The sequence below is a fragment of the Falco punctatus genome (genome assembly GCF_963210335.1).
Source record: "Falco punctatus genome assembly, chromosome: Z".
In the NCBI taxonomy this organism is placed as follows: Eukaryota; Metazoa; Chordata; class Aves; order Falconiformes; family Falconidae; genus Falco; species Falco punctatus.
This window is the reverse complement of record NC_137586.1, coordinates 39,324,001-39,348,649: the sequence shown is the minus strand read 5'-3', so window position 1 is coordinate 39,348,649 and position 24,649 is coordinate 39,324,001. Positions and strand designations below refer to the sequence as shown.

The following is a 24,649-nucleotide window of genomic DNA, read 5'->3' as shown; positions in this document are numbered from 1 at the left end:
AAAAAATAAAAAAAATAAAAAAAATGTTGAATTCAACACCTAAGTTTTATGGCTGAATTCCCTCAAATCTATGCAAGTTACTTCAAAGATTGCAGTAGTAAACACTTTTGTATTGCCAGTTCATTACTGTTCATAGCATACTTTGACCATTTGAAATGCTATGCATGTGAGGAGTTGTCAGGGCAGTATTTTTTAACAGTCTCTCTTGGAATAAAGGAAAGTAAGGTAGTTTAGGGCTCAGTTCTCATTAATTTACATCCCCATGCTTAGCAAATCCAGACTAACAATGTAATCATTTCAATTTATAGCATGTGTAAACGGGATTAAGTCCTTAGGCTTTGTGGTAATGAAAGCAGATGGAGTTGGAATTTTATGCTACATTACCAAAAGTGCTTTGGTCAGATTCCCAAACATTAATGACCAGTTAATTTTTTTCACTGTTATCTGAGAAACTTCTTACAGTTTATTTTTCTGTTAATAGTTTTTGGTAGCACTTTTCAGATGGTATCTGAAGTGACAACTCAGTCCAATGGATATAATGACTATTTATTTTACAAAGGCTTATGCTCAATAGTTGCAACAGTTTTTCTTCTGAGGTTACATGTGTCTTTCCTAAAATCCTTCTATTTTCCTACTTCAGGTATTGTTGCTTCCTTTAACACTCCAGTGTTAATATTCTAACAGTAGGTCAAGCAAAGAAAGCTTAGCAATTATTCCCGGTTATCTTTTGCGGTCTCTGGCAGAAAAAAAAATAGATGGCAGTAATTGAATGTGTAGTGTTTTCATTGTTTTTACTGCTTATGGTTACATTTTAGTGTGGTAAACTGTGTCTTGATCAGATGTAAATAACCTGTGTAAGTGAAAAAAAGGCCAGTACCAAAGTGTGGAAGACTTAAAGGTGTTAAGTACCGAGCTAACATATACTTACCAAATAAAAGGCCAAACTGCAGTTACAGTTGTGCTGTTGGTGCTGTTGCAGACACAGCAAAGACTGCTTAGCCTGTGTGTGCACCTCTAATACTGGTGGCTGACCAAAGAGTTTTCAAATTGTTGCTAGATATTAAAAAAAAAAAAAATCAAAATAACAAAAGAATAAAATCTTATAGTTGTTTTAGAATTGTTAATATGAAATAGAAATAAACACATGGTAAAGTAGAAATTAACTATATTTTAACAGTTAACATGTACATAACTTGACCAGAGACAAGTTCCTCTTACATCCAATAGCAGGTCTGAGAGGTCAGCTTGCAGTTGTGCAGAATACAATTTAGAAAGAAGAACTATTGCAGAAAAAATAAGAATGATTGACTTTCTATGAAGATTAATAATGTACATAAAAATTGAACTATTCCAATTTCTGTATGGTATTTCTTAAGCAAGACTTGCACTTACCCCCTTTAACTGGAAGATGTTGTAGAAGGTTTGGTAAGAGTTGGCCAGTGTTTAATTAGGAAAATTAATTTTGTATTAAAATGTAGTAAAAACCAAAACAAAAATATCTACTTTAACTGACTTTGCTTGTTTTTCTGCTCAAGCTGTTCAACAGAAGCTGGGTTAGTTCCTAGAAACTACATTTTTATCCAAGTTTAAATAGAGCCTAAAATTATTTGCTACTTTAATGGGGAGCTTGCCCAACGAGAATTCTTTTCTTTCTTCCCACTGAAACACTCTCATATAATAAGCAATTCCAGAATGTAATTGCTTTATCAGAAAGGCTACCTTTATACTCATATTTTGCTATTAGAATGTCTCATGCCTTTCCTCATCATTTCTTTTTATACATATTTGGGGCTATATTATACAAGCAGTAAAAAACTCAATTTATTTTAATTTTTATTTCATTCTGTGAAATTTGTGTATCAAAATGAGGGTTTAAGATACGTCATTTTCTATTTTGCCATGGGTGTCAAAATTAGTTACTTTTGTGTACACTGATAATTTTTTTCTCTGTTGAGTTTTCTTAAGATCTGTCGTCTTAATAGGAAATTACATTTTCAAATATCTCTTTTCCCCTTCCTTCAAAACTTTTCTACTTTTTCTCACACAAAAAAAAAATAATAGGTGAAAGATTTATAATAAAAAAATGTATTTACTAGTTGTGAATCTTGAAAAAGCTCTTAACCACAGAATCTATTAAATGCTACTCACTCTTCAGTTTCTTCTATTTTGAGTTCTTTACAAGAGTGAATGAAAGTAATCTGCTGCTTCTCATCAAGGTAATCCTGAATGCCATTTAATTATTGCTGGTTAGTTGTGGAATACAGCGATAGAATTTGATTTATTATGTGCTGATTAACTTATTTGGACACTTGTGCATTGAGTTTTATTAGCTAGGTTTTAATTTACAAGCTCTAATTCCTTATCTCATTAGATTTCAGTGTCAGCATTTCTTTTCCATTCTTTTGCTAAATTTTCTAAAGTTTCTCTGTTTTTCAGTAGTGATAAATTGATACTTATTAATTTAACCAAGTTAGTGCAGCAAGTGGACATGTACTTTTCTAATATGAATAATCTATTGTCTGTAAATTCTGGTCATAAGAGGAGTGATTTCTGAATGAGCACTAATTAAGTAAAACTTCAAATTAATTTGAAGAACACTGTAACCAGAGACCAAGGGCTGACCATTCTCAGTTAAAAAACCTACAAGTGAACTGTTAAAAACAAATTCTTGCATAGATTTCCAACTATATGCTTGGATATGAAACAAAAATTTGGGTCTCAGGTAGCTAAGCAGCTTCTATTAATACATCATTGCAGTTAAAGAGGTAATAAACGTTTGTTGTATCGGATGGAAGATTTCAAAATGCCTATAAACCATACGGTTGAAGAAGACATCTAAAGAATAAAGGCCAAGTACCAACATTATATCATAGGCAAAATCTATTAAAAAAAAAGACATTAAAACAGAAAAAAGTGAAAAGAAAGGGTGATTTTGCAGGCAGCCTTGTTTTTCGTTAAACTGTATTTAGTAAATTGCCTTTGTACTAAGGCACATAATACATTATATCCCACAGACTTTCAACCACTTTTAAAAGTAAAAGTAGAATTATTTTAGCCTTAAAGTCCAGGTTTTCTGGATATGTGTAAACAGAAATGTAGCATTAGCTTACCTGACCAAGGACCAGGAGACAGGGACATGCAGAGACCCATTTCCAGCCAGCCAGCCAGCCATTGTTATAACCTAAATAATAAAATACTATCAGTTGTTCTAACTCCATGACGTTGGAGTCCAGGAGAGACAAGGTTGAATGGGCATCCTGTTCCTCCCCACCCTCAACCTGTTGCTACTCAAGTCCTTCATTTTGGGGTGCCAAAACCTCTCATCTCCACTATGTGTTGATACCTCTCTGCACTGTTCCCTGCCTCAAACACAGAAACACATACTGCTTAAGGAAGATGATTCGTAAAGTCATGAAGGTTGTTTGAATCAGGCTACCATACTTTTTATTGCTGTTAATTTAAAAATATTATTTTTAAACTATTTCAATAAGAATTCTCTACTCAACATGGAAGATTATAGTTAAATAAGACTAATAACTGCCATCAAACATGAAAGAAAAATAAATGATATATTGGGGATTACAAGTTACAAATCTTTGTGCCATTTACTGTTTTTCCAGTCTAAAGTGCTCTTAAACCATGCCTTACTCTATTGCTTGCAGCCATGCTTCTGGATATTGTTAGATTCTTATGGAATTCACTAACACAGAGAGGAAACAAAGGTGACTGTGTCATCACCAACAACAGTTTCTACACAACTTCCTTATCAGAGCAGCACACCTTTTGTATTTGTGCCTGTATTTTCAATTTTGTTTAAAACTGCCAGTATTTCATCATGACAAGATCCTCACCTTTATAGGGAGTCATGGGAGAATAGACCATGAATGAAGCAATGAAGAGACACTACACTTAAGGAAAGGTTTGGTCTGGATTCTGAATTCATTGCACCAGCCCGACCATGCTCCAGAAAAACAAGCCTGACTCTGGAATTTTCATCAGCTTCATTTTGTCAATACTTTTAAGGACATCATTGGATTTCTGGGCTATTGGAACACTGTTTTCTAGACATTCCAAATAGAGATGAACCAGGTGGCAGTTATTGAAAATACTTTCTATCCTTTCTGTAGAAGCGTGTCAGTTTTATGAGATGTCATCTGAATGTTTTTCTTTGTTCATTCACAGTTGCTTACTGTGGTTGTCTTTGTGATATCTGTATGTGAAATATTTAGAACCCTAGTCAAGACTATACAGACAGAGCACAACTGTAAAGCTACCTCTGTGTGTTGATATGTAGCTTAAACACTGCCTATATTTAGCAGCGATACCTGGAAATCACACTTTTAGCCAGATCTTTACATAAATAATGCATCAGTGAAGTGATACTGATGTAGTGGTGGTGTGATGATTTTAACTGCAATTTAAGCTCAGGTGCTAATATAAATAAGAATGAACTTTGTTCTATATCTGCTGAAAGTAAAATTGTGTTGGTGTTTTATTTGAGCAATGTCTGGGAGTGCCTTAATCTCCTCATAAAGCACTTTCATGCTCACAGACTGTTAATGATTTACTCACCTTTCTGGACTGTCTTCTGCATCTGCTTTTTGTTATACCACTAAAAGCTATAAAGTTTTGCACTGATTTCAGCTCACAGGGAGGTACATTTCCAGACTTAAACTCAATATAAGACTTGTCTGTGTGTTTTTATTTTATATGTGTTAAATTAGTTGATAATGATATTATTTAAACATTTTAAAATTAAAAGTTCATGAAAAATTGGTAACACCACTGTCTTAACTCCATTTCACTAAGCATAGTGGTAGATTCAGTATAAAAGTAGTGTAATATTGTGCTGAATCAGAAATCATAGATGACATCTGTGGCACAGCAAAGTAAATAAGAAACTCAGATAATGAGATACGTAAAAGTAATAGAAACTAGAACTCCTGCCACAAAGGCTTTTTGAAGACTTTGCCAGAGATTTAAAATAATCTGTGTTTAAATGTTGAAGTTAAATATCTACTGCTGCTTAACTTGTAGCCATGCAACTTTGGGCTCTAAGATGTGAGCATCGCAAAAAATGAATGACTAGCAACACTGAATGGATGATTTTAAAGGTAAAAATCTGGGTGCTGCAATATTTCTTCTCTAAGGGTATGACTTCTCCAGGAATGATGCAAAGTAGGGTGGTAAGACACCACTTATACTTTCTTTCTTATGTAGTGGTTAGGTGTGAGCAGGATGTAAGGGCAAGAAGTACTTCATTTCAGTGATCTGTATTGCACTGAGATGAAGAATAGTTACAGTATGACTAGACATAGTTGAACTGTTTAGAGGATAAGAACATCTTGGAATGCATCCACTGAGGATGCATTACAGCAGACTCCAGTGAAGGCTGGGTGACAAAACATGCTGTGACCCTTTTACCAACATGACTGCAGAACAAGGTAGAAATCATTTGCTTTCATTTCCAGCAAGCATTCCCAGTACAGTGCAGTAATGCTTAAAGATGTGAAATAAAAAGGTAAGGAGTCACAGTTGAGAAGGTGCTGTATGAATACACAGGAAGAGGTATGCCTTACCTTTGGAAGCATTAGATCTGCATTTCTAGTTTAGGGGGTGGAACTTAGCCTGAGGCAAAATTCTCCCCAAAGCACTGCACTGACCTAATAAGGCGTTGGTTTTTTTGTTGGTGTGTTTTTTTTTTTTTTTTTTTTCAGAAGAAAGAATGTCAATCAAAATGTTTTACAAAGGCAAAAGCAAGAAGAAAATCCTGCCTGGAGTCCTGACTGCTGGCTTACTGGAGTGCTCAGACTTCCATGGTCTGTATTTCCAAAACACCTGTAAAAGCTGAGGCAATATATGAAGTTGTTTAAAATCTGAAAATCCTGATCCTTGGGACTTCAATCCAAGACTTCAGTCAGGATCTTTATTTAACTAACCTGGTGTGGAAAGAAGTTGGATTTCCACTCCTTCCTCCGTTTTTCCCACTATTTGTATTCCACATTTTACTCTGACTGAAGACAGGAGTAATTCACACTGTATTTCTGAATTATACAATCCTCAAAAACCCAAACCTCCTTTTCCTAACTACCATGCTATGTCATGACACTTTAAAACACCTGTTCCAGAGAAACCTTGGGCCCCCAGGTTGAATTTTGACCACACCGCTGGGTTTTGACCACACTGCTGAAGACTAGCCTTTGAAGTGCAGAGGGGCTTGAGCCACACTGTGCTTGGCTACCCCATGCCTTTAAGGTGCCATTTGCTGTGTATGCAGATTCAGTCCAAATTGTTTGAAATAACGTAAAGCTGGTTCCCTCTTCTCCAAGAGTATCTGTGGCCCAGGTAATAGCCAAGAAGGAATGAGCCCTGCTAGGATTGTGCTGAAAGTGCAGTTTCTTCACAATTTCACAAGGTTTTTCCCTGAAGGATGTATTCTAGACCCCACCTGGATTTTCTGTCGGAAGCAGCTCAGTAGTTTGCTTTGGAATAGAAATTGAAAACAAGTGCAGTGGCTTGGGACCTCCCAGTAAATGAGAAAGCTCTTTGGCCATGTAGTTGTATCCAAACAGATTGCTTCTGGACCACTGATAATCCCAAACTGAATTTACTTTAATATGAACTTCATCTGTTTCCTAGTTCAACACACATTTTTCATCAGTTTTGTTTTTGTTTTTTTTTTCATATGACAGAGAAGTATTTATTTCCAGCTATTAAACCCTTGCCTCAGAATTATTTAAGCTTGAGGACTGGACTTTTGAGGAAATGGTTAACCTGTCTGGTTTCTCATAATCCGTAATCTGTTAAAGAACTGATTGCCATTTATCTGTTTAACTGTCAATGAGAAGCAAAAATTAGCATCTATTTGAACAGGCTGAAAAATGATCACATTGCAACTTCAAGGACTATTAAACAGCTAAAACTAGCACTTACTTCCCCAAACCTTTTCACTGAATATGCCTGCATAAACAGTGATGGGAGCTGCCAGCAGCAGAAGGGGTATCTCCCCTGATGACAGCAGCTCCCACCTCTGTGCAGGAAGGGTTATCCCTGAAGTGGCATCTAGTAAGTGTGACCTCCTTAGACAGGCTAGTGTGCTGAATGTGCTAGATGTGTCACTCAAGGCAATGTTTTTGGTGTTCATTTTGAGTGGGGAAACTGCAAGCAGATTCCTGACAGAAAGTAGCAGAGGTTCTGGTTTGTTGTGGTGATCCAGTTGTTTTGAAGCTGAGATGTGGACTACAAGCACAAATTCAACTTCAGCTTTCTGCAAACATGTTATTTTAATTTTGGGGTAGTAAATGAACACAGGCATAGAGCTGTTGAAACGGTCTTTCTTTACAGAACGAAGTGATCACTGCAATGATTGCTAGCAGTTGTCATTGTTGGGCAGTAGTTAAGGTTTACACTGACTTAAGACAGATTGATCAGGTCAACTTGTCATAAAACAAGTGCAGGCAATAAGAAAGGATCCAGCATTACTTCCTAGATATAGAATAAATAACTGGTATCCATAATAGAAGTGTTTGGAGCGGCAATCAACATGCAGGGACATGGAGCGAAACCTTGCATCAGCTGGGGGTTAGGATTTCAGTTCTTATCCCATCTTTACCAGACAAATGATTTTTTAAAGTCCATGATCATTACCTACTCTGTAAAAATACAAACAGTAACTCACATTTCTTCTAAATATATTTTTGTCTTTTGAGGATAAGAAAATGAAAAATCAGGTTTTCTGAAGTTTTTATTTTAAACCAACAAGATAAAATTTGAAAACAACAGGATATTATTAAATTTGTTCTCATAACGGGAGGATGAGTTAATAGAGTCTATTAACCTCAGAAAGGCTAGTAATAAGAAATTATGACAGAAGCAAGGAACAAAAGGGAATATAACTTTACTGTGTGGAAAAGCTGAGTGAAAAGTCACAGGGCAATGTAATCATGACTTTTCACACAGAGTAAATAGAAGAAACAATAAAGCTCAGCTGTGAGAGCAGATAGCTGAAACAATGAAAGCCAGCTCACTCCAAACACGTGGACAGGTGTGAGAGGAAACTGAGTAGTGGGGGCTAAATATTGATACAAAAATGTGATAGCTAAGGCACTGTTTGAGGGAGCTTTGGAGCAAAGATATTGCTATCTCAGTCAGATTAGTCTTGATAGAGTGTCTTTCAAAGGAAATGCTAAGAGATTCAGGACAAAGTGCTGACCAAGCAAAGCAAGGGATTGTGTGCAGAAGAACAATTACTCAAATTCTAAGGGAAACAGCACATCCGTGCAGTTTTTGTAGGTATGCTCAAGGAATGGCTTTGTAGCAATCCTGCTTCTACCTTCTGGTTCTCCACCTACTGAAAAGTATGAGTGAAAAAAAAAATATAATTGCTGAATCAAGAAGATTGGTTAACTGTTCAGATTGAAAGGCAGAAACACTTTTCCAGAGAAAGAAATAGGAAGTGAGTTTAACAATTAAGATTCTCAGTAGTCATCATAAGGAAACTGAAGAAATAGCAACTGTGCACCAATGTGAAAAGCCATCAGTGACAGCACAGAGTGCTCTGACATCATCTCAGAGTCTGTAAAGTGTTTTGTGTACTTGTTATCTTCAACTCTATTAGTGTTGCTATGAGCAGCAAGTATTTTAGGACATTGTGTTTTGAACTTGTGTTTTCCATACCTGTAAAATCATGAATGTTAGACAAAATTCAGGAAAGGAAGTAAGTTTATTTTATTTCTACCACACAGGATGCATTATAGTAATACAACTAAATACAATTTTGTATTTATATGGATTTTGTCTGGTGGGTTAATGTTTTTACGTATAAATACTGTTTAAACTTGCTGTATCAGACTGTAGTTGATTGTACTTGCATAATGCAGATGACAAACACTACGGAAGTTGGATGGAAGGTATTTTTCATCTTCTGTATTGAAGAGCAAAATGGATGACAACTGATCCAAAATACATAATGCAATTTTTGTAACTTCAATAGAAGTGACAGCCAGAAATGCTCCTCACACTGAACTAGTACTCTATTCTTACAGTGCAGACTTATGAACTTCATCCTTTATTATTACAAATCCAATATAATGGGGTTTCCACACTTTCTACAAGCAAAAATCTCTCAGCATCATGATGGGGGTTTGGGAATTTTCTCATGATCTATTTTTCTTCCTGCATCAGCTCAAACAGCAAGTGGGATGAAAGATTTGCAAGGAAACTGAAACACTGATAAGAAAATCATGTAGCTGTGCTATCCAAAGAATAGGTCACAGTTACATTAGCTAAGAGGAAAAAAAAAAAAAAAAAAAAAGGAATATTGACTACCTACTGTTTTACGTTAAGTCCAAAAAGGAAATGTCAATGAAAACCATCAAAGTTCATGGGACATTAATTGGCATTAAAGTGTGGTAGGCGAAATTTAATAGAGGGGAAAAAAAAAAAAAAAAAAAAAAAAAAAGAGAGAAAGAAGAAAACCAAAAAGGCCAAAAAAAAAAAAAAAAAAAGATCAATTGCACCTCCTTGTGGTGTACAAAAAGAGTGATCAGTCTGACAGGGTTTTTTCGTAACTTGAGACAATGAAAGTATTTCTATTTCAATATACTTTAGAAATTACACTGGGAGAAAAAGCCTCACTCAAATGCCTCTCTTCAGCTGCTGAAGCAGATTACTGCAAAAATTGCATTAAATAAGGTAATTCATTGGCTATTTGCATAGGAATTGGGCTAACAGAGATCTGTTTTCTGAGCAATATGAATGTGTCATAATCAAATATCAAATATTGTCACTGTTACATAAAATTATGACCCAGAGGCTGACTGCACCTCTACTCTGCCTATTATTGATCCATTTCAAGAGCACGTCATGTTCTTTCCCCCCGTTTTCCCTTTCCTGCTTTTAAATGTCTTCTTGCATAGACCTTCTGCTAGAGGGTGTTTCCACTATGGTGACAGCCACAGGGGACTGTAAAGCATATAAGGTTACATTTAGGCTGCATACATGTCCACAGGATCTTCAAGGATTGAGTACTAATTTTACCTTGCTTTATGTTAGAGACTATATTCTCTATAGTCATGCTTTTGCTACTGTTTCATTTTTGAAGCTGTGGACAAAACAAAGATGCAGCAAGATATCCCCAGACAACTTGTTCCTTTTTCCAGTTGGGGTGCTGAACCTGAGCAATATTTCTCAAACCAAGTATGTATTTCCATGAAGTTGTATGGGAGAATATTTTAGCTGGACATGGCTTTATGAAGCTAAATGTCTAAGATCTATAAATGTAATTAAAAAACCACAAACAAACCCAAACCTCCCCAAAACCATTAAAAAAAGAGAAACCCCAGCTGCTCTAAAGACAGATTAAAAACAAAACAAAACAAAACAAAACAAAACAAAACAAAACAAAACAAAACAACGAAAAAAGGACTTTTAGGAGCTTTGGAGCTCAGATTTTATGTATCCTGGGGTTGGGAACAGCTAGGAAGACCTCAGTAATTTTATCTGTGTGTTTCTATTCTGTTTGCTTATTCCACTCAAGACTGTACCCATTGCTTTGGTTTCAGACTTTTCTTTAGGAAGCTTGTCTTCATTTGAGATCATTTGTGAACACAAACATAAAGTGATTTTTAAATCTGTAATATATTCTTGGTTTGAGTAATCTCCTTATATTCTATTTTTTTTCCAGCAGTACAGGTATAAGCCAGGTGAAGTCTATACTTCTAATATAATTCCTTAAGATTTTCTGAAAAATATTTCTGCATTTATAGAAACTTTCTTGCATGAAAATTAGTTCTATGGCCTGAGAAACAAACAGAGAATTCAGAAAGTGGTCAGGCAGATTATAGTTCTTTCTTTATTATTAAATATTGTTACTTGGAAAAGTAACTAAAAAATGCTGATATACATTCGGTACTTCAGAATATTCTTTCTGTTTTTCTGAACCATTATGTTTTTTATAAAATACTGTAAAATATATTCCGTGAATAATATAACTCCACTTTCAGAAAACACTTGCATTGCCTCTATATTGTCTATAGTCTGGCATGCTTGCTTTGCAAGTGATCTTTTCTGTCATTTCTCATTCCCCAACCAGAAAATCCGAGTGTTTGATTTTCACAAACAGTAACTATGGGGAGCATGGGACAGCACTTTTGCTTGGCATAGAAGGAGGACAAGGGCTTGAGCTTCCCTGAATTGCAAACTGTTGTATGCATTCAAAGTAGGAATGAAATGGCCTAGTATTAAGAAACCTTCAGATAATGTTTGATGCTCATAGCTATTCCTTTGTTGTCAAATCACAGCCAGAGAATGCCAGGTTTTGCCATTCGGGAGAAGATGCAGAAAATGACTTGTTCTATGGAGGGGAAAACAGAAGTCCTTGCAGTCCTTTTGTACCCCCAGCTGTTATTATCCTCCAAATTTGCCTTACCACTGGCCACAGACCATGACAGCAAATATTTACATATGCTGACACAACTGTGTTCATCCTTCCTGCACCTGCCCAGAACTTCCATGCAACTGTCATCAGGCTCCTCAACAGCTGTGACAAAAGCAAAGCTCCTCACATCCTGCCTAGGCACGACATTCAACTTGTGATGACCTGACATCATTCCCAGAAGGGTCATGGCAGTTTTTGATACTCCAGCAGGCCCTGGAAACATAGCTTTCAGCCTAGCAATCAGGAGCAGAGCTTTCAGTAGAAGCACTGTGACATTTAGGAATGCCGTAACTGAGAGTGGCCTCTTTATTTTGCTGAATTACTGCCGTGCTTTGTAATGATTGAAGTAGCAACACACTATCTGTAGCATTTATTTCCATCTTTATGGATGTGCAACCTCCTGTGTGAGGAAAATATCATTTTTCTAGCTCCTCTGTTCACACCAGGAAAATGTTTATACATTAAAGAATCCAACACTTAAACATGTAAAAACCCTCTGCATTCAGATTTCATCACACAAAATTTTTGGAAGGAAGCGGATGCCATTTAACATTTTGAATATACAATCCTAAATCCACTGGTAACAAGCCAATAAGATAAAAAAAGAATAGCTTTCTGTATTTTATGAAAATGTTCAAAATCAAAGAAAATTTGTTTTTTCTAGTCGCATTTTTCATACTTTTTACAGAATACCAAGTTTTTAAAATAATTGATTTTAGTATTTCTATTCTAGAAAAGGAGATGTGTTTCAGTACAAAAAATATAGAATAAAACCTAGAAATGAACTAAAAGTAATTTAAAAAAATCCATACAACCTATTTCCATCAATGCAATAAGTCAGTATGCTTTCTCACTGAAATCCTGAAAAGGAATTATTTCCTAACAGAGTATACCTCCATAAAAGAAGTAGAACAGAAAAAGGAGTGACACTGACACATGTTCACTCTTTATAAATTAATAATAATAGTTTCAAAGAGCATATAGATTGCATTTATAATACTGTATTTCTTCAGCGGTTAGACTGAGTAAGGCTGGATTGTTTATTTAAATATTTGTTTATATATGCTTAATCTATTCATATTTCTACAATTGTTTGATTTTAATAATTTGCTTCACTCTGGATAATGTATTGATCATATTTCTTCTGTGCTATATAATTATAAAATTTTACTTGTTGCATGAGACCATATTAATTTAGAAATATTTATACAAAAATTATTAATTTAGATTAAAAGGGAGGTTTGAGGAACTTGTATTTGTTGATGTATTTGTTACTTAATGTTAATTTGTTAATGTATTTGTTACTTAATTCTCTAATGGCTTGTTATTTTGAAATTTTTATGGTTTTCTAACTGAACTGTCATATAATAATAGCAAAACCTATAAATCTAGCATATGCTCACGTGTTTTTGTCAAGCAAGATAATATGGGAATGAACAGCAATTTGAGCAGCACTGAGAGGAATAATAATTCATGTAACTAAAAAAAAGGAGAAAAATCAAAGAATATGTGGTATATCCTTTGGAGGTCAATTGCCTATAGGAACAGACATGCTTCTGATGCACATTTGAGAGTTATACAGTGGAAAAAGATTCAAGCAAATTGTTCATTATTTAATGAATATTGTGTCCCATCAGCAACACCTTTATGTTGTGAGGGCAGCTGAAGTTTATCACAAATTTATTACTGACTGAGGATCTCTTTCTTTGTGTTGCCTGTATAAACCTGTAGTTTTTCACCTGATAAAAATGAAAGAAGTAGATAATATCTGTAAGTCCAGCTGTTACCTTAAATCTGCAATACGCCTGTGCTTAATGGTAGCTTCTGCTACATCTCCTCTTCAAAAACTGTAAAATTTATGTTCACAGGCAAAACTGTCCTTCCTTTATATTTTTTTTTTTTGGTAGTGTAAAATAACAACAACAAAAAATCATAAACAGAGATAGATTTTATTTTAGGCTGAATGCACGAGTTTGATTATATTTTTAGCTTCATAGCAATATGGAAAATAAAGGCGACTTCAAGGGCTTCATGCAGTGCATAAGACACTGTCTTAAAGCAGGATGAATTTTATCAAGTACAAGCAGAATTATGAAAAATACTGGCAATAGCTAGTTTTTTCTTTTACTTCTCATACAAGCATGTGTGCTTCTTAGCTGGTCTGTGTGTGCCATGACACACACTATGTTGAACACTTTTTTTATTTCTGAAACTATCATATGCAGAAATTTTCACAGCACTGTTGCACAGTTATGAGATGGTAGAGTTGCTTGGATTTGCAGGTGTCTCTAACTATAAAGTGGAAGAAGGCACGTAAGAAAAGGATGAAGAAGCCTCTGGTCCAACCCCTTGGCTGATTACTGGAAATTTGCTGCAGCTTGCAGGAGGATATCCTCGTATAATAGCAAGAAAATTAAGAGACAAATATGGTGACATGTCAAACAAAGCTGTAATTCATCCCAGTGGTAGTTGTGCATGGCATTGACATATTTAAGCAGGGTTCAGAAACACCAGGAGAAAGCACTACTGGCAGATCAGATCTTTAGTTTTTCTCTGACTGAAAATTAAGGATGTATGACTTTCAATAAGAAATATAAAGAAGGATGGAATGTCCACAAGGGCATTGCAAAAAATGCCTTGAGAAAGCTGTCATCACACTCTTGTCTACTGCAAGAACAGGTACACTTTGAAGTTTCAGAGACTGAGAGTATTTAGGGACCTATCAGACACAGTGAATAACTTTGATCTTGCTAGTTTCCTCACCAGATGTATAGCGAGTGTCTTCTGTAACCTGTGCCTTGAAAAATGGTACAATTAAAATTATGGTGAGTTCCTCACAGTTCTTTATGTCATCCATAAGGTTGTGCAGATCTTTAGCTGTAGCAATGCTGCAGAACTTTTCCCTGCTTTTCATCATCTTCCTGACGATAAACATCACTTGTGTTCAAAACAAGGAAAGGTTTCATGAACAAGAGTGTTCAGGAACATTGTATCTCCTATGTTCAAGTGAGGTTTGTTCTTAGTTCTTCAAGAACTCCTTAATTTCAAATAAAGAATTTTAAACTTGTCACTTTTTTTTTTTTTTTTTTTTTTTTTTTTTTTTTTTTTTTTTGTGTTTTGGCTTTATCAAGGAGTTATGGGGTTAGTGTACTGAAAAAATTCATCATCTCCTATTTAAAATGCACTTTTTATATCTCCTTCCTATGTTAAAGAATAAACAAATAATCCGCATATTGCTTTGCAGAACTGCATTTGAGATATTACTGATACTCTGATTGCACTATGCGAAGACCAAAAAAGTCGAAGTGGGGAAGCAACTTTGACAAATGAGCAGATTGATTCCACTGTCAATGACGTGGAAGCATATCTGGGGCAGTTATGCTTATATTTCAGAAAAGTATGGTTTTCTTTACTACTTTGTCAGTTATTGGACTCTTCAATTTCTTCCTCAATTCTTCCTTCTTTCATTGTTTGAAAGCACAAGACAGCATAGTAGGAGCACTTTGACATTTTAACATGTTCCAGCATCCTTAAACAGAAAACCAATATCAAACAGAAAAAAGAAGTTCTTATAGTATATCCTAACCAGAACTATTCTTTTACAGCTAGCACTGATGACAATTCTTTTAAATACTTCCTTATCTTTAAAAAATAAGTTAAAACTAATTTTAAGCATACAGGTGGAAAAGGCAGACAAAACAGCAAATGGGTTGAGTTGAATGGCAATCTTGGGACTACAGAGATTGTAAAACAGAAAAAGATTTCAGGTTAGGAAAAGCTGTAAGGACACTGATAATTTTATTGTCAACACTCAAAAGTCAATAGGGCCAGTATTCAGTCTGGACACATTTACACACATGAGCAAAAAGCCCTGAATAGTACACTAGGCATGAAATGGACTAACCTACTTACAGTCCTGCTAATGGCTTATGCTTGTAACTCCCACTCACAGCAATGAGAATTTCAGCTGAAGTTTAGAACAGAGCACATGCAATTTGAAAATTACACATAACTGGAAAACGTTTGAAAGGCTAAGAAAGGGGTTGATTGAACAGAATAAAACTTGGACTCAGACAAGTTGTTGAAAACATGCACTGTCTAAATTTACAGTCATTAAAATATTTAAGTAGATAAGTAAGAAAATCAGGCTCCTACCCAAACAGATTAGACTGTGCGGTAATTTTCTGTGCTCTTAAATAAGTCTCCAACCAACAACAACAAGAAGAAAAACAGCTCTCTGCAATTGCCTTTATCTGATTTCTGTTCATTAAAGTGGAATCAAATAGACAGGGAGGGGCAACAAATTTAATGGTACCAGAAGTTATCACTGTATAGCTAATTGACTGCATATCATAGGAAAAAATCACTATTACCAGCAGTCTTGAATTCCACTGGGAATGTAACCAAAAATGTGCTCCAGAGCCCATCTGCAATTTCCTTAGACAGTTACCAGGACTTCTGAGGGCACACGTCTGGCAGCCAGTGGGAGCAGAGGGTTTTTCCTGTGCAGCATGTCTCTGGCCTTACACTAGACTGTTAACATCAACAGAGTCATGGAATCACAGAACAGCCCAGGTTGGAAGGGACCTCAAAAGACCACCTGACCCAACCTTCCATGAGAAATGGAACCTAGATGAGGTTATCTAGCACCCTGTCCCATCACATCTTGAAAACTCCAGCAATGAGGACTCCAGCCTGTTGCTGGGGAGGTTGTTCAGTGATTGATTGCAGAAAAATTCTTTCTTATGTGGAGATGAAACCTCTACTGGTGCAACATGTGCCTCTTGCCCCTTGTCTTCTCCACGTGGGCACGTGGGTCCTTTTGAAGAGAGTTTTTGTCCTCTTTGTAGCTGCCCTGTAAGTACTGAAATACTGTGATGAGGCTTCCCTGAGCTTGCGCTTCTCCAGCAAGAAGAGACCTAATTCATTCAGTCTTTCCTCATTGGACAGGCTCTGCAGCCATTTGATCATCTTTCTGCTCCTCCTTTTACCCTCTCCAGTCTTTCTTGAACAGTGAGGACCAGAACTGGACCCAGTACTCCAGGTGCAGCCTGGCAAGCACTGAATAGAGCGGTACGATCGCCTCTCTATCTCTGCTCATAACCCCCCCTGAGGATGCAGATCAGGATCCTGTTTGCCTTGGTTGCTGCAATAGCACTCTGCTGACTCATGCTCAGCTCGTTATCCCCCAGGACCCCCTGGTGCCTCTCATCAAGGCTGCTCCCCAGCCACACAGGTTGTGGCCAGTGCTGGGCTCTTTGGTTATGTCAACCCAGATGTAGGACAGACTTACACTTTGTTAAACTTCATACAGTTCTCGTTAGCCCACTCTCCCAGCCTGTCCAGGTCTCTCTGAAAGACAGTTTTCCCTTCTGACATGTCCACCTCACCACCCAGCTTAGTGGCATTAGCACACTTAGTGAGGGTGCCTTCAGTCCTGTCATTCAGGTAACTTATGAAGATGTTGAACACTGTGGGGCCCAGTATGGATCCTGGGGGAGCCTGCTTGTGATAGGCTGCCAGCCTGAGCAAAAATGCTAGTTCTTTTAAACAGAATTATCTTCAAAATTGTTCCTTTCATTCAATGACTGCCTCACAAAATAAGGACACAAGGTCATGAGTTAAAATTGCACCAATTCTTCCTTTTCTTTGTTACTTGTATTACTCTGTCATATTCTGTACAGTTGACATATAGAGAATGCGACTTGTGTGTGGAAAATACAGTTTTGTAGGGCAAACACTGAGGACTATACCCTAAGGTTAACAGTCCCACCTTTTCCAGTTTCATTTTCACATTAACAATATTAATTACACATTGTACCACTTTTCTTTTGCTGTTAAAGTGTATTAGAGGGCTACATTAGCTGACTTCTACTCTTAGTTCACTTTCTAATTCTCTAACATAGTTGTGGCCTTCAAGTAAACAAAAAAAAAAGAAAGTGTAAGTAACAAAAAAAAAAAAAAAAAAAGAGTAAAATGTGCCTATTTTATTGCCAAATAAATTAGACTTCGACAGCAAATTTCCATTTAGAAGCCTTGTCCTCTAGGAAGAAGGAAGCTACTGTTATTTGTTTCAGGTAATGTCTAAGGTATTTGGTTTTGTTTCTGTGTGGTGAACAAGATAGCATTACCCTGGATTACCTGTTTAAAAAGTGCAAGATTTTCACAAGAAACTGCAAGGAAAAAGCTGAAGGATGAGATGAGGGGAAGCCAGGACTGAAAAGGAGTTCCCATTTCTTCTCTTGCGTCACAGTCAGGCCAAGTAGGGCCAGACCTGAGGGAAACCTGTTTCAGTGAAGAGCATCCAAGCGGAGGCACGTGTTTCCACTAATGATAGTGACCGTTTCAGCTGAGGTGATTTTACATTTAGGTACAGTAAGATACAGTTCTCTAGAAGATGAACAGTTCTGCCACCACACAAAGGCATGTTTTCTGTGGAACATGAGAAGGAATGAAAACTGTCAGAAATTTGCCTTTAATGTTTTAAAAATCATAAATGAATGACTTCACTGTTTCGAAAACATGTGTCTGAATTTTAGCTGGAGAAAACCATAGACTTTTTTGGATAGATGTTATTAAACAACACTGATATTACTATTCCTGTCATAGATAACCATTTTCCCACTCTCTTTTTGCAAAAGGTGTGAGGGCAGTGAAAAAAAAATGATCTAGTGTAAGATTAAAAAAACCCCAACCCTGTCTAAATTATATATTCTGTCAGTCCAACTAACTTAGCATCATGCTGCCACTATCTTGCATTCTTACTGTGAAGCCTCTCTTTTTTTTATTATTAGAATATCTTTTCCATCATTCTATATAGGGAATAAGCACATAAGAAAAGATGAAAGCCCAGAACTATAGAACTGAAACAAGCAACAGTCAGAGAGCTGTAAAATTAGTATTGGATTAGAAGTAGAATGTTAATGCTTCCTTTAAGGCAAAATATTATTTTATGTTAATTTTCATGAATGCTTTTTACATCTGCTCAAATGAGCATAGTAGAAATACATTTGTCTACTGAGCTTAAGATTTCTATGTTAGCTAAAAGTTAATTCAGTGGCAGATCTCACATGAGAGAGAAAGCACATGAGACTGCGAAGGGTTAATGTGAGAGCTGCAGATACCTGAAAAACATGAAAGATTTGAGAACCTCACATATGAGCACTGCATTTATCTTATATATAACCTACCTTACGATGAAAAGAGTCTCGTTTATAAAGCATCTCTGTGTTGTAACAATACAGAGAATGTCAAATTTCTTCTGGAACAGTGATATCAAAAAAGATATATAAGGTAATACCAGAGTTTCGTCAGTGACAGAGACAATGAGAAAGCCATTGCCAAGGTGGACAAACTAACCAACCTAGGAAATGAGTGTCCTGGATAGCTAAGATCAACAGATGAGATGTGCTAAGTAAGAGTTTTCTAGAAGTTTTCCTAAAGAGTACTTGTCTTCTGCAGCGATGGTTCTTCCCTGGTGAGGGAAAAGTATTTTTAAATGAAGTTTCTAGACAGTGTGATTTTCCTAAATAATGATTATTTCTTTATTTTGGTATACCAGCCTTTAATTTGATTATATTCTTTTTTCATATTTTTGTTTGGTTTTTTTCCATGTATCTGAGGAACAGTATAATAAAATTATCAGGGATTTATAATGCTGCTGTGATGTACCACCATGAACATCTTTTAGAGGGGCAAACCAGGAAAAATTTGTACAATACTAAAAGTCGGAATTCCTTAAAAATAAAGTGGATTTTTCTTTCTTTTTTTCTTTTCTTTACTTCCTCCCCTCTTGCTCCCCCGCCCCCGCCCCCCCCCCCCCCCCCCTTCCTTTTTTTTTTTCCAACTGAGGACACATGTCTTAAATGACATAAGTACCCTTTTGTCAGCTTTGGTGTTTAAGTCCCAATTTTTATCTTGCTTAAACTAAAGGTATTTTTTTTTTTTTTAAATGCACTAAAATGCATTAATCCCTTCCAAACCAGGAAGCAGTTTGGGAGCTGGTAAGGTGAAAGCTGGTATTCTTTCAGTTTAAAAATAAAACTAAAGCAGAAAAGTATGAGAATTGATGGAAAACAATCCAATTACTCACCTGTTCTCTAAGACATTAGTAAGTAAAACCTACTTTACTTAGTACAATTTTCATTTTTCAGTTCTTTTAATAGGATCTAGATATCTTGACTGTCTTAGTGAGAGACATGTTTTTGCATTTTTAGCTTCAGAAATACAATTAAATATCTGGCCCAAGGAGATGAGAAACAAATTGTCAGTTCCCTAATCTCAGCACATCCTTTACTTGAACTACTCTTACAAAAATAAAATGAAAATGAAATGACATTTTGCTCTTACTCTTATTTTTGTCACTTTTAATATATTGGTTAATTTAATTAAAGTATGTATCAGCTGCTATTTTAAATGCTGTTTGGTGAATAATTCTAATTAAATTAAATTCCCAGCCTTAATGTTGACATTAACAGTAAGTAAAAATCAATTGCCTAGCAAATAAATGAATCTTTTTCTCTCTTGCAGAATTGAAAACAGATATAAAAGCTAGCAAGTTGACCAATTGCATATGAAGCCATGAAACTGCTTCAGTAAACTTGCATAGACATGAGATTAAGTAAAGGAAGGAGTCAGACATTTAAAAAGGTTAGGAAAAGAATAATAAGAATTGTGTCAAACCTTCATCACAAATATAATCTCTTCACATAAGGGTTATTTAAATAGTTAACAAAGCTAACCAATAAAGTTAATTTAAAAAGTTATTTCTTTTTGGACAGTTTATTTTATTTTACACTACTAGACATAAAAAATACAACTGCTTTACGCTAGACAGATTGAATCTGCAACACAGTTCAAAAAACTACTTTGACTCATAACAGCTCTGGTTCATCACACGAATTACATTCTTTAAAGCCAATTTAAAACTGCCCTTACCATCTCATCACTAAATACATCAAAGTTCTTACTGCAGTAGAAAATCAATTGGTTGTCTATGTGTGCATCCTTCATATAGCTTGTATATAGTTTTAACAGATATTTTGGGTTTTTTGTCTCCCTGTTGTGGTCTGACACTGGTCCAGTCCTGTCTAATTCTTGGACTTATTGTAAATGGTGCTGCATCCTGGAGTGGTATGTTCATACTAAATGTACACAATCACCCTCTTCTTTACCTACTCTAGTGGTTTTTCTCTTGAGCATTGTCCCCCACAATGCATCTATATTTTAGTGACATCTATGTCCTTGTTTCTTTTCTTTTGAATCCCCTTCCAATGGTCTTACTGCAGAAAAAGTGTACTAACAGCTTAATTGAAACATGCCATAAATACATTAATGGTTCTCAGGAACAGACATTGTGTTCCCAGTAGTACATATTTAGAACACACTTATCAATCTGTTTGCATAAAAGCACCATCATTGATATGCTTCATCTGTAGAAAGTGTTCTTTCAGATAGGTAATTCAAACTCAGAAGCATCACATAATGAAAAGACATGCAGTTTAAAAAAAAAAAAAAAAAGAAAAAAAGAAAAAGTTTGTGGATGTTATCTTCTGAATACCAGGTAAGTGCTGGAATAAAACTCGTTTTCAACTTAGCATATAGGCAGTAACATTAGGGACTTGCCTCAGTTGACTGCTGCAAATGAACCACTCATAACCCCAGGTTCCTATCTTGAGAACCAAGAGTGCACATTTGGTATCTAAACCTGCAGTGTGCATTTTCTTCCAGGAACTTGATATCATCGCCTTCAACAACCATTTGTTAGAGACAAGTGGTTGTCTTCAACAATAACCACTGGCATCTTCACTTTCACTTGTTCCTTGATTGATTAGAACTATGACTTCAGATTTTATATTTTTAAGTTTTTCTTCATATCTATGATTGTTTTTCAATAAAAAATGAAATTTAAGAAAAAAGGGTGAAGAGTTAAAACACTTACTATGGTACAAAGCCAGCACTTTAAAATAACCACTGAACAGTACACTGAAATGGGACAGAATAAAGTTAATTTTAGAGGCTTGTGCTTCACAGAAGAAAATTACCCTTTGGAGCCAACTCTTTGTGTATACTGCTTGTAAAGACATGTTAAATGCCCCATTTTAGACAGTAGAAACTTAGTGAGATGCGTCCCACCCATGTGCAAGCAAATTTATACCTGATTGACTCCAAGAAAGAAACAATAGGACAAGAGGAAACAGCTTCAAGTTGTGCCAAGAAAGTGGCTGAGGGACCATCCCTGGAGGTATTTAAAAGGTGTGTAGATGTGGCGCTTAGGGACATGGTTTAGTGGTGAACATGGCAGTGTGAGGTTAATGGTTGGACTTTATTACCTTAAAATTTTTCTCCAACCTAAGTTACTCTATGATTCCAGTGTACCTTTACTTGTGATAGACATCAAGGGCCATTAAGATGCATAAAAAGATTTGTTTGTAAACAGGAAAAGGGATATACAGATGTAAAAATAGAATATGGTTATCCTTGCATACACAGAAAGTGTGACCATATAATTCACCAGTTAGCAAAACTATGTTATTCTTTAATGTAAATGTGCTTAAGGGTTACAGGTACATACCTGCAGAAATTTGTATGTAATTCACATTGAGATTTGTTCTTTGGAAAAAGGTCTGCAGACAGACACTACAGGACATAATCCAGACCAATCTCAAATCCCTTTAGAATAGTTAGGAAAAGGAGGGTGCTTTTTAACACATTTAAAACCATGTGGTATGATACATAATACATAATATATTACCTTGATTTCCATTTTAAACTTCTGTGTGAGTTCCTCTGGATGGTGGCTCTGTCTCCTCAGAGTATGTTGCAGGGTTTTCTGGAGTTCCAGTAATTATATAATCACATACAATAAACATATAGCTTCCTAAATTTTGTAAATTATAGTCATTCAGACAGTTCAAAACTGCTCTCCTTTCCCTGCCTAAACTGCCAAAAACAGGTTTTCTGTTGCATAATCATAGAAACAGGAAGCCAAATATTTGAAAAAAATTTTCTACTGGTCCTCTCAGAAAAGCTCAATGTCTTAAATTCATGCAGTGGATATTTTTAAGTTTTCTTCAAAAGAGGTTACTTTCTTCTGAATTCTACATTTGCTGTTGCATTCAGTGCATGGCTGCTACATTTTGGGGGGATTCTGGATGTATCTACCTTGGACACTCACTGAAACATTTACACACTATATGCAAAAGACACGACTCAAAATGATAAAAGGTATCAGAGAAAAGATGAACAGTGTGGTGTGAATGTGGAAATCATATGTTTACAAACAATGACCCAGTATTAAAATTCAGATAGTAATTCATTAGAATGCACATAACTGAAGATGTTTTATGGGATACCTTATGGCATGGCAGCAGTACGTGTCTAAACACCTTTTACTGCTGTACTGTGCTTTCCTATATTCAAAAGTGAGTTGGCTGAGGATAATTAGGCTTCTCTGAATTGACAAAAGGATTTCTCACCTGTCAAGGCTGCATGAAGACAATCCCTTTTAATCCAGTTAGGGATTTCCCCTGTCTGGATACAATCAAACACAATTTTCTCTGTTTCAACATACTCTAAATCAGACTTTGTTTTCCCAAGATTTCTGAAAAGTGTCATTGAGAGCTGTACCCTGTCATTCAAAAAAAAAAAAAAAAAAAAAAAAAAAAAGACCTTGTAAGGAACTGGTTACTTAAACCACAAGAAAGGTGCAATTACACAGAATATGAGGAAGAAACGTCCTGTAAAAATGAAAAATGTAGGAAGAAAAAGATGCTGATATTGTAGCACATGCTTGCCAAGTAAGCTTATTTCAGCATGTTTTATAATAGACTGGATACAACTTGAGTAATCCAGTTAAACTGAAAAACTGAAATGTTTTCCTGCCTTTTGTGGCTGATTTTTCTAAGTTCCCTGATTTCTTTCTTTAGAGAAATGTAGAGTCTACTTCGAAAACTCCCCCCCTGCCCACTGCCCCCCCTCCAGTATATGTGGAAATTACATTGGCATTCTTTAAAATGTATTTTCTCTGAAAACAATTTTATCTGTATTTTTTGTATTCATTATTTTTCTGTATTACTTCTATCTTTGCTTTATTAACTACTCAATATACCTTTTGTCATCCACAGGTTCATTTCCATTAAATACTTCATAGGACAGAATGTCAGCCTGAGCATTATTAAAGGCTTCTTTCCAACCAGCCCTTTCATCCTCATTCTTCCTGATAAGCTGACTGATGTACTGTTGTGCCCCAGGGACATCACAACATATGGTGTGAACCTACCATGGATCAAAAATTAAATCATATTTCCTGTAAAGCTGTCACATTTGTATGTAAATCATGTAGTTCACACAACTGGAAGGATAGAAAAACATGTGTTTTCCGTGATGCCATTCCCATGCTTCACTAATTTATCTTTTAAAATAATGCCAGTTAAAAAGCATGCAAGTTGGTCTAATCAGTTTTCTGTAGGCTGACTTGCAGTGCAAGTTTATGGTTCTTTAATTCCATGTGTTGTTCTGAAAATCTCAACTGCAGCCTTTAAAGCAATGCATACAAAACTATTTTCCCAATTCTTTAAGACAATAACAATAATAAATAAAACTGCACTTTTTTTCCTTATTGAACTTTTAAGAGAACCCAGTAAATAATTTCTCATCTTCGCAGTAAGTGAGTTCTTACCTTCTTGACAAGAGTTTTCAAGAACATCAGCACTGTGATTTGAGGTTTCATTGCCTTGTTATAACTTCTTTCACTTTGTAAGAGCTCAGTGACTTCTCTCTCTCGTTTCTGTAAAGATTCCTGTATCTTTTGCAGCATGTTGTGTGCTTGCCAAAGATATCCCTTTTCGATTGAACATTCAGCTTTTTCTTCATTAGCTAGCTGGGTGGCAACAAAGATAACTTACTGCTGAGTCAGGATCTAGATTTTCATTCCTTTCATATGAAATTGACAAAATTTTAATGAGCAAGGTAGAGCAAAATTGGAGAAAAATTGAAGAAATATAAAATAAGAAGGGCTGCTTGGTTCCAAAATTCAGAATACAGTTTTTATAATTCAAAGAGGTAGATCTTTAAAAGATTTTCTAGTAAAGTTTATACTAATATTATAATGAGGAAAACAGCACACTATCAGTGGTTCCACTAGAATAAGAATTTACTTTATTACTGTGGTGTTTTAATAATTCCTCACCAATTTATCATTCTCAATACTTG

The 24,649-nt window shown here is 35.7% G+C and overlaps 1 protein-coding gene across 2 annotated transcripts in view; it reads right to left on the bottom strand.

Moving 5' to 3' along the window:
• Positions 1–3,151: 3,151 nt before the first annotated feature.
• LOC308057123 (uncharacterized protein) overlaps positions 3,152–24,649 on the bottom strand; it is a 49,329-nt gene continuing 27,831 nt past the window's right edge. The window contains exons 10-14 of one of the 2 annotated variants that reach the window (XM_080373354.1): positions 24,117–24,317; positions 23,547–23,713; positions 22,915–23,066; positions 22,191–22,268; positions 3,152–8,347 (exon numbers count right to left, since the gene is read on the bottom strand). In XM_080373354.1, the coding sequence (XP_080229480.1) occupies positions 22,204–22,268; positions 22,915–23,066; positions 23,547–23,713; positions 24,117–24,317 (585 nt within the window). In that variant the 3' untranslated portion in view covers positions 3,152–8,347; positions 22,191–22,203. Of the gene's footprint in view, positions 8,348–18,627; positions 18,912–22,190; positions 22,269–22,914; positions 23,067–23,546; positions 23,714–24,116; positions 24,318–24,649 lie in introns of those variants that run through there. The other variant, XM_080373353.1, reaches the window with a different exon arrangement.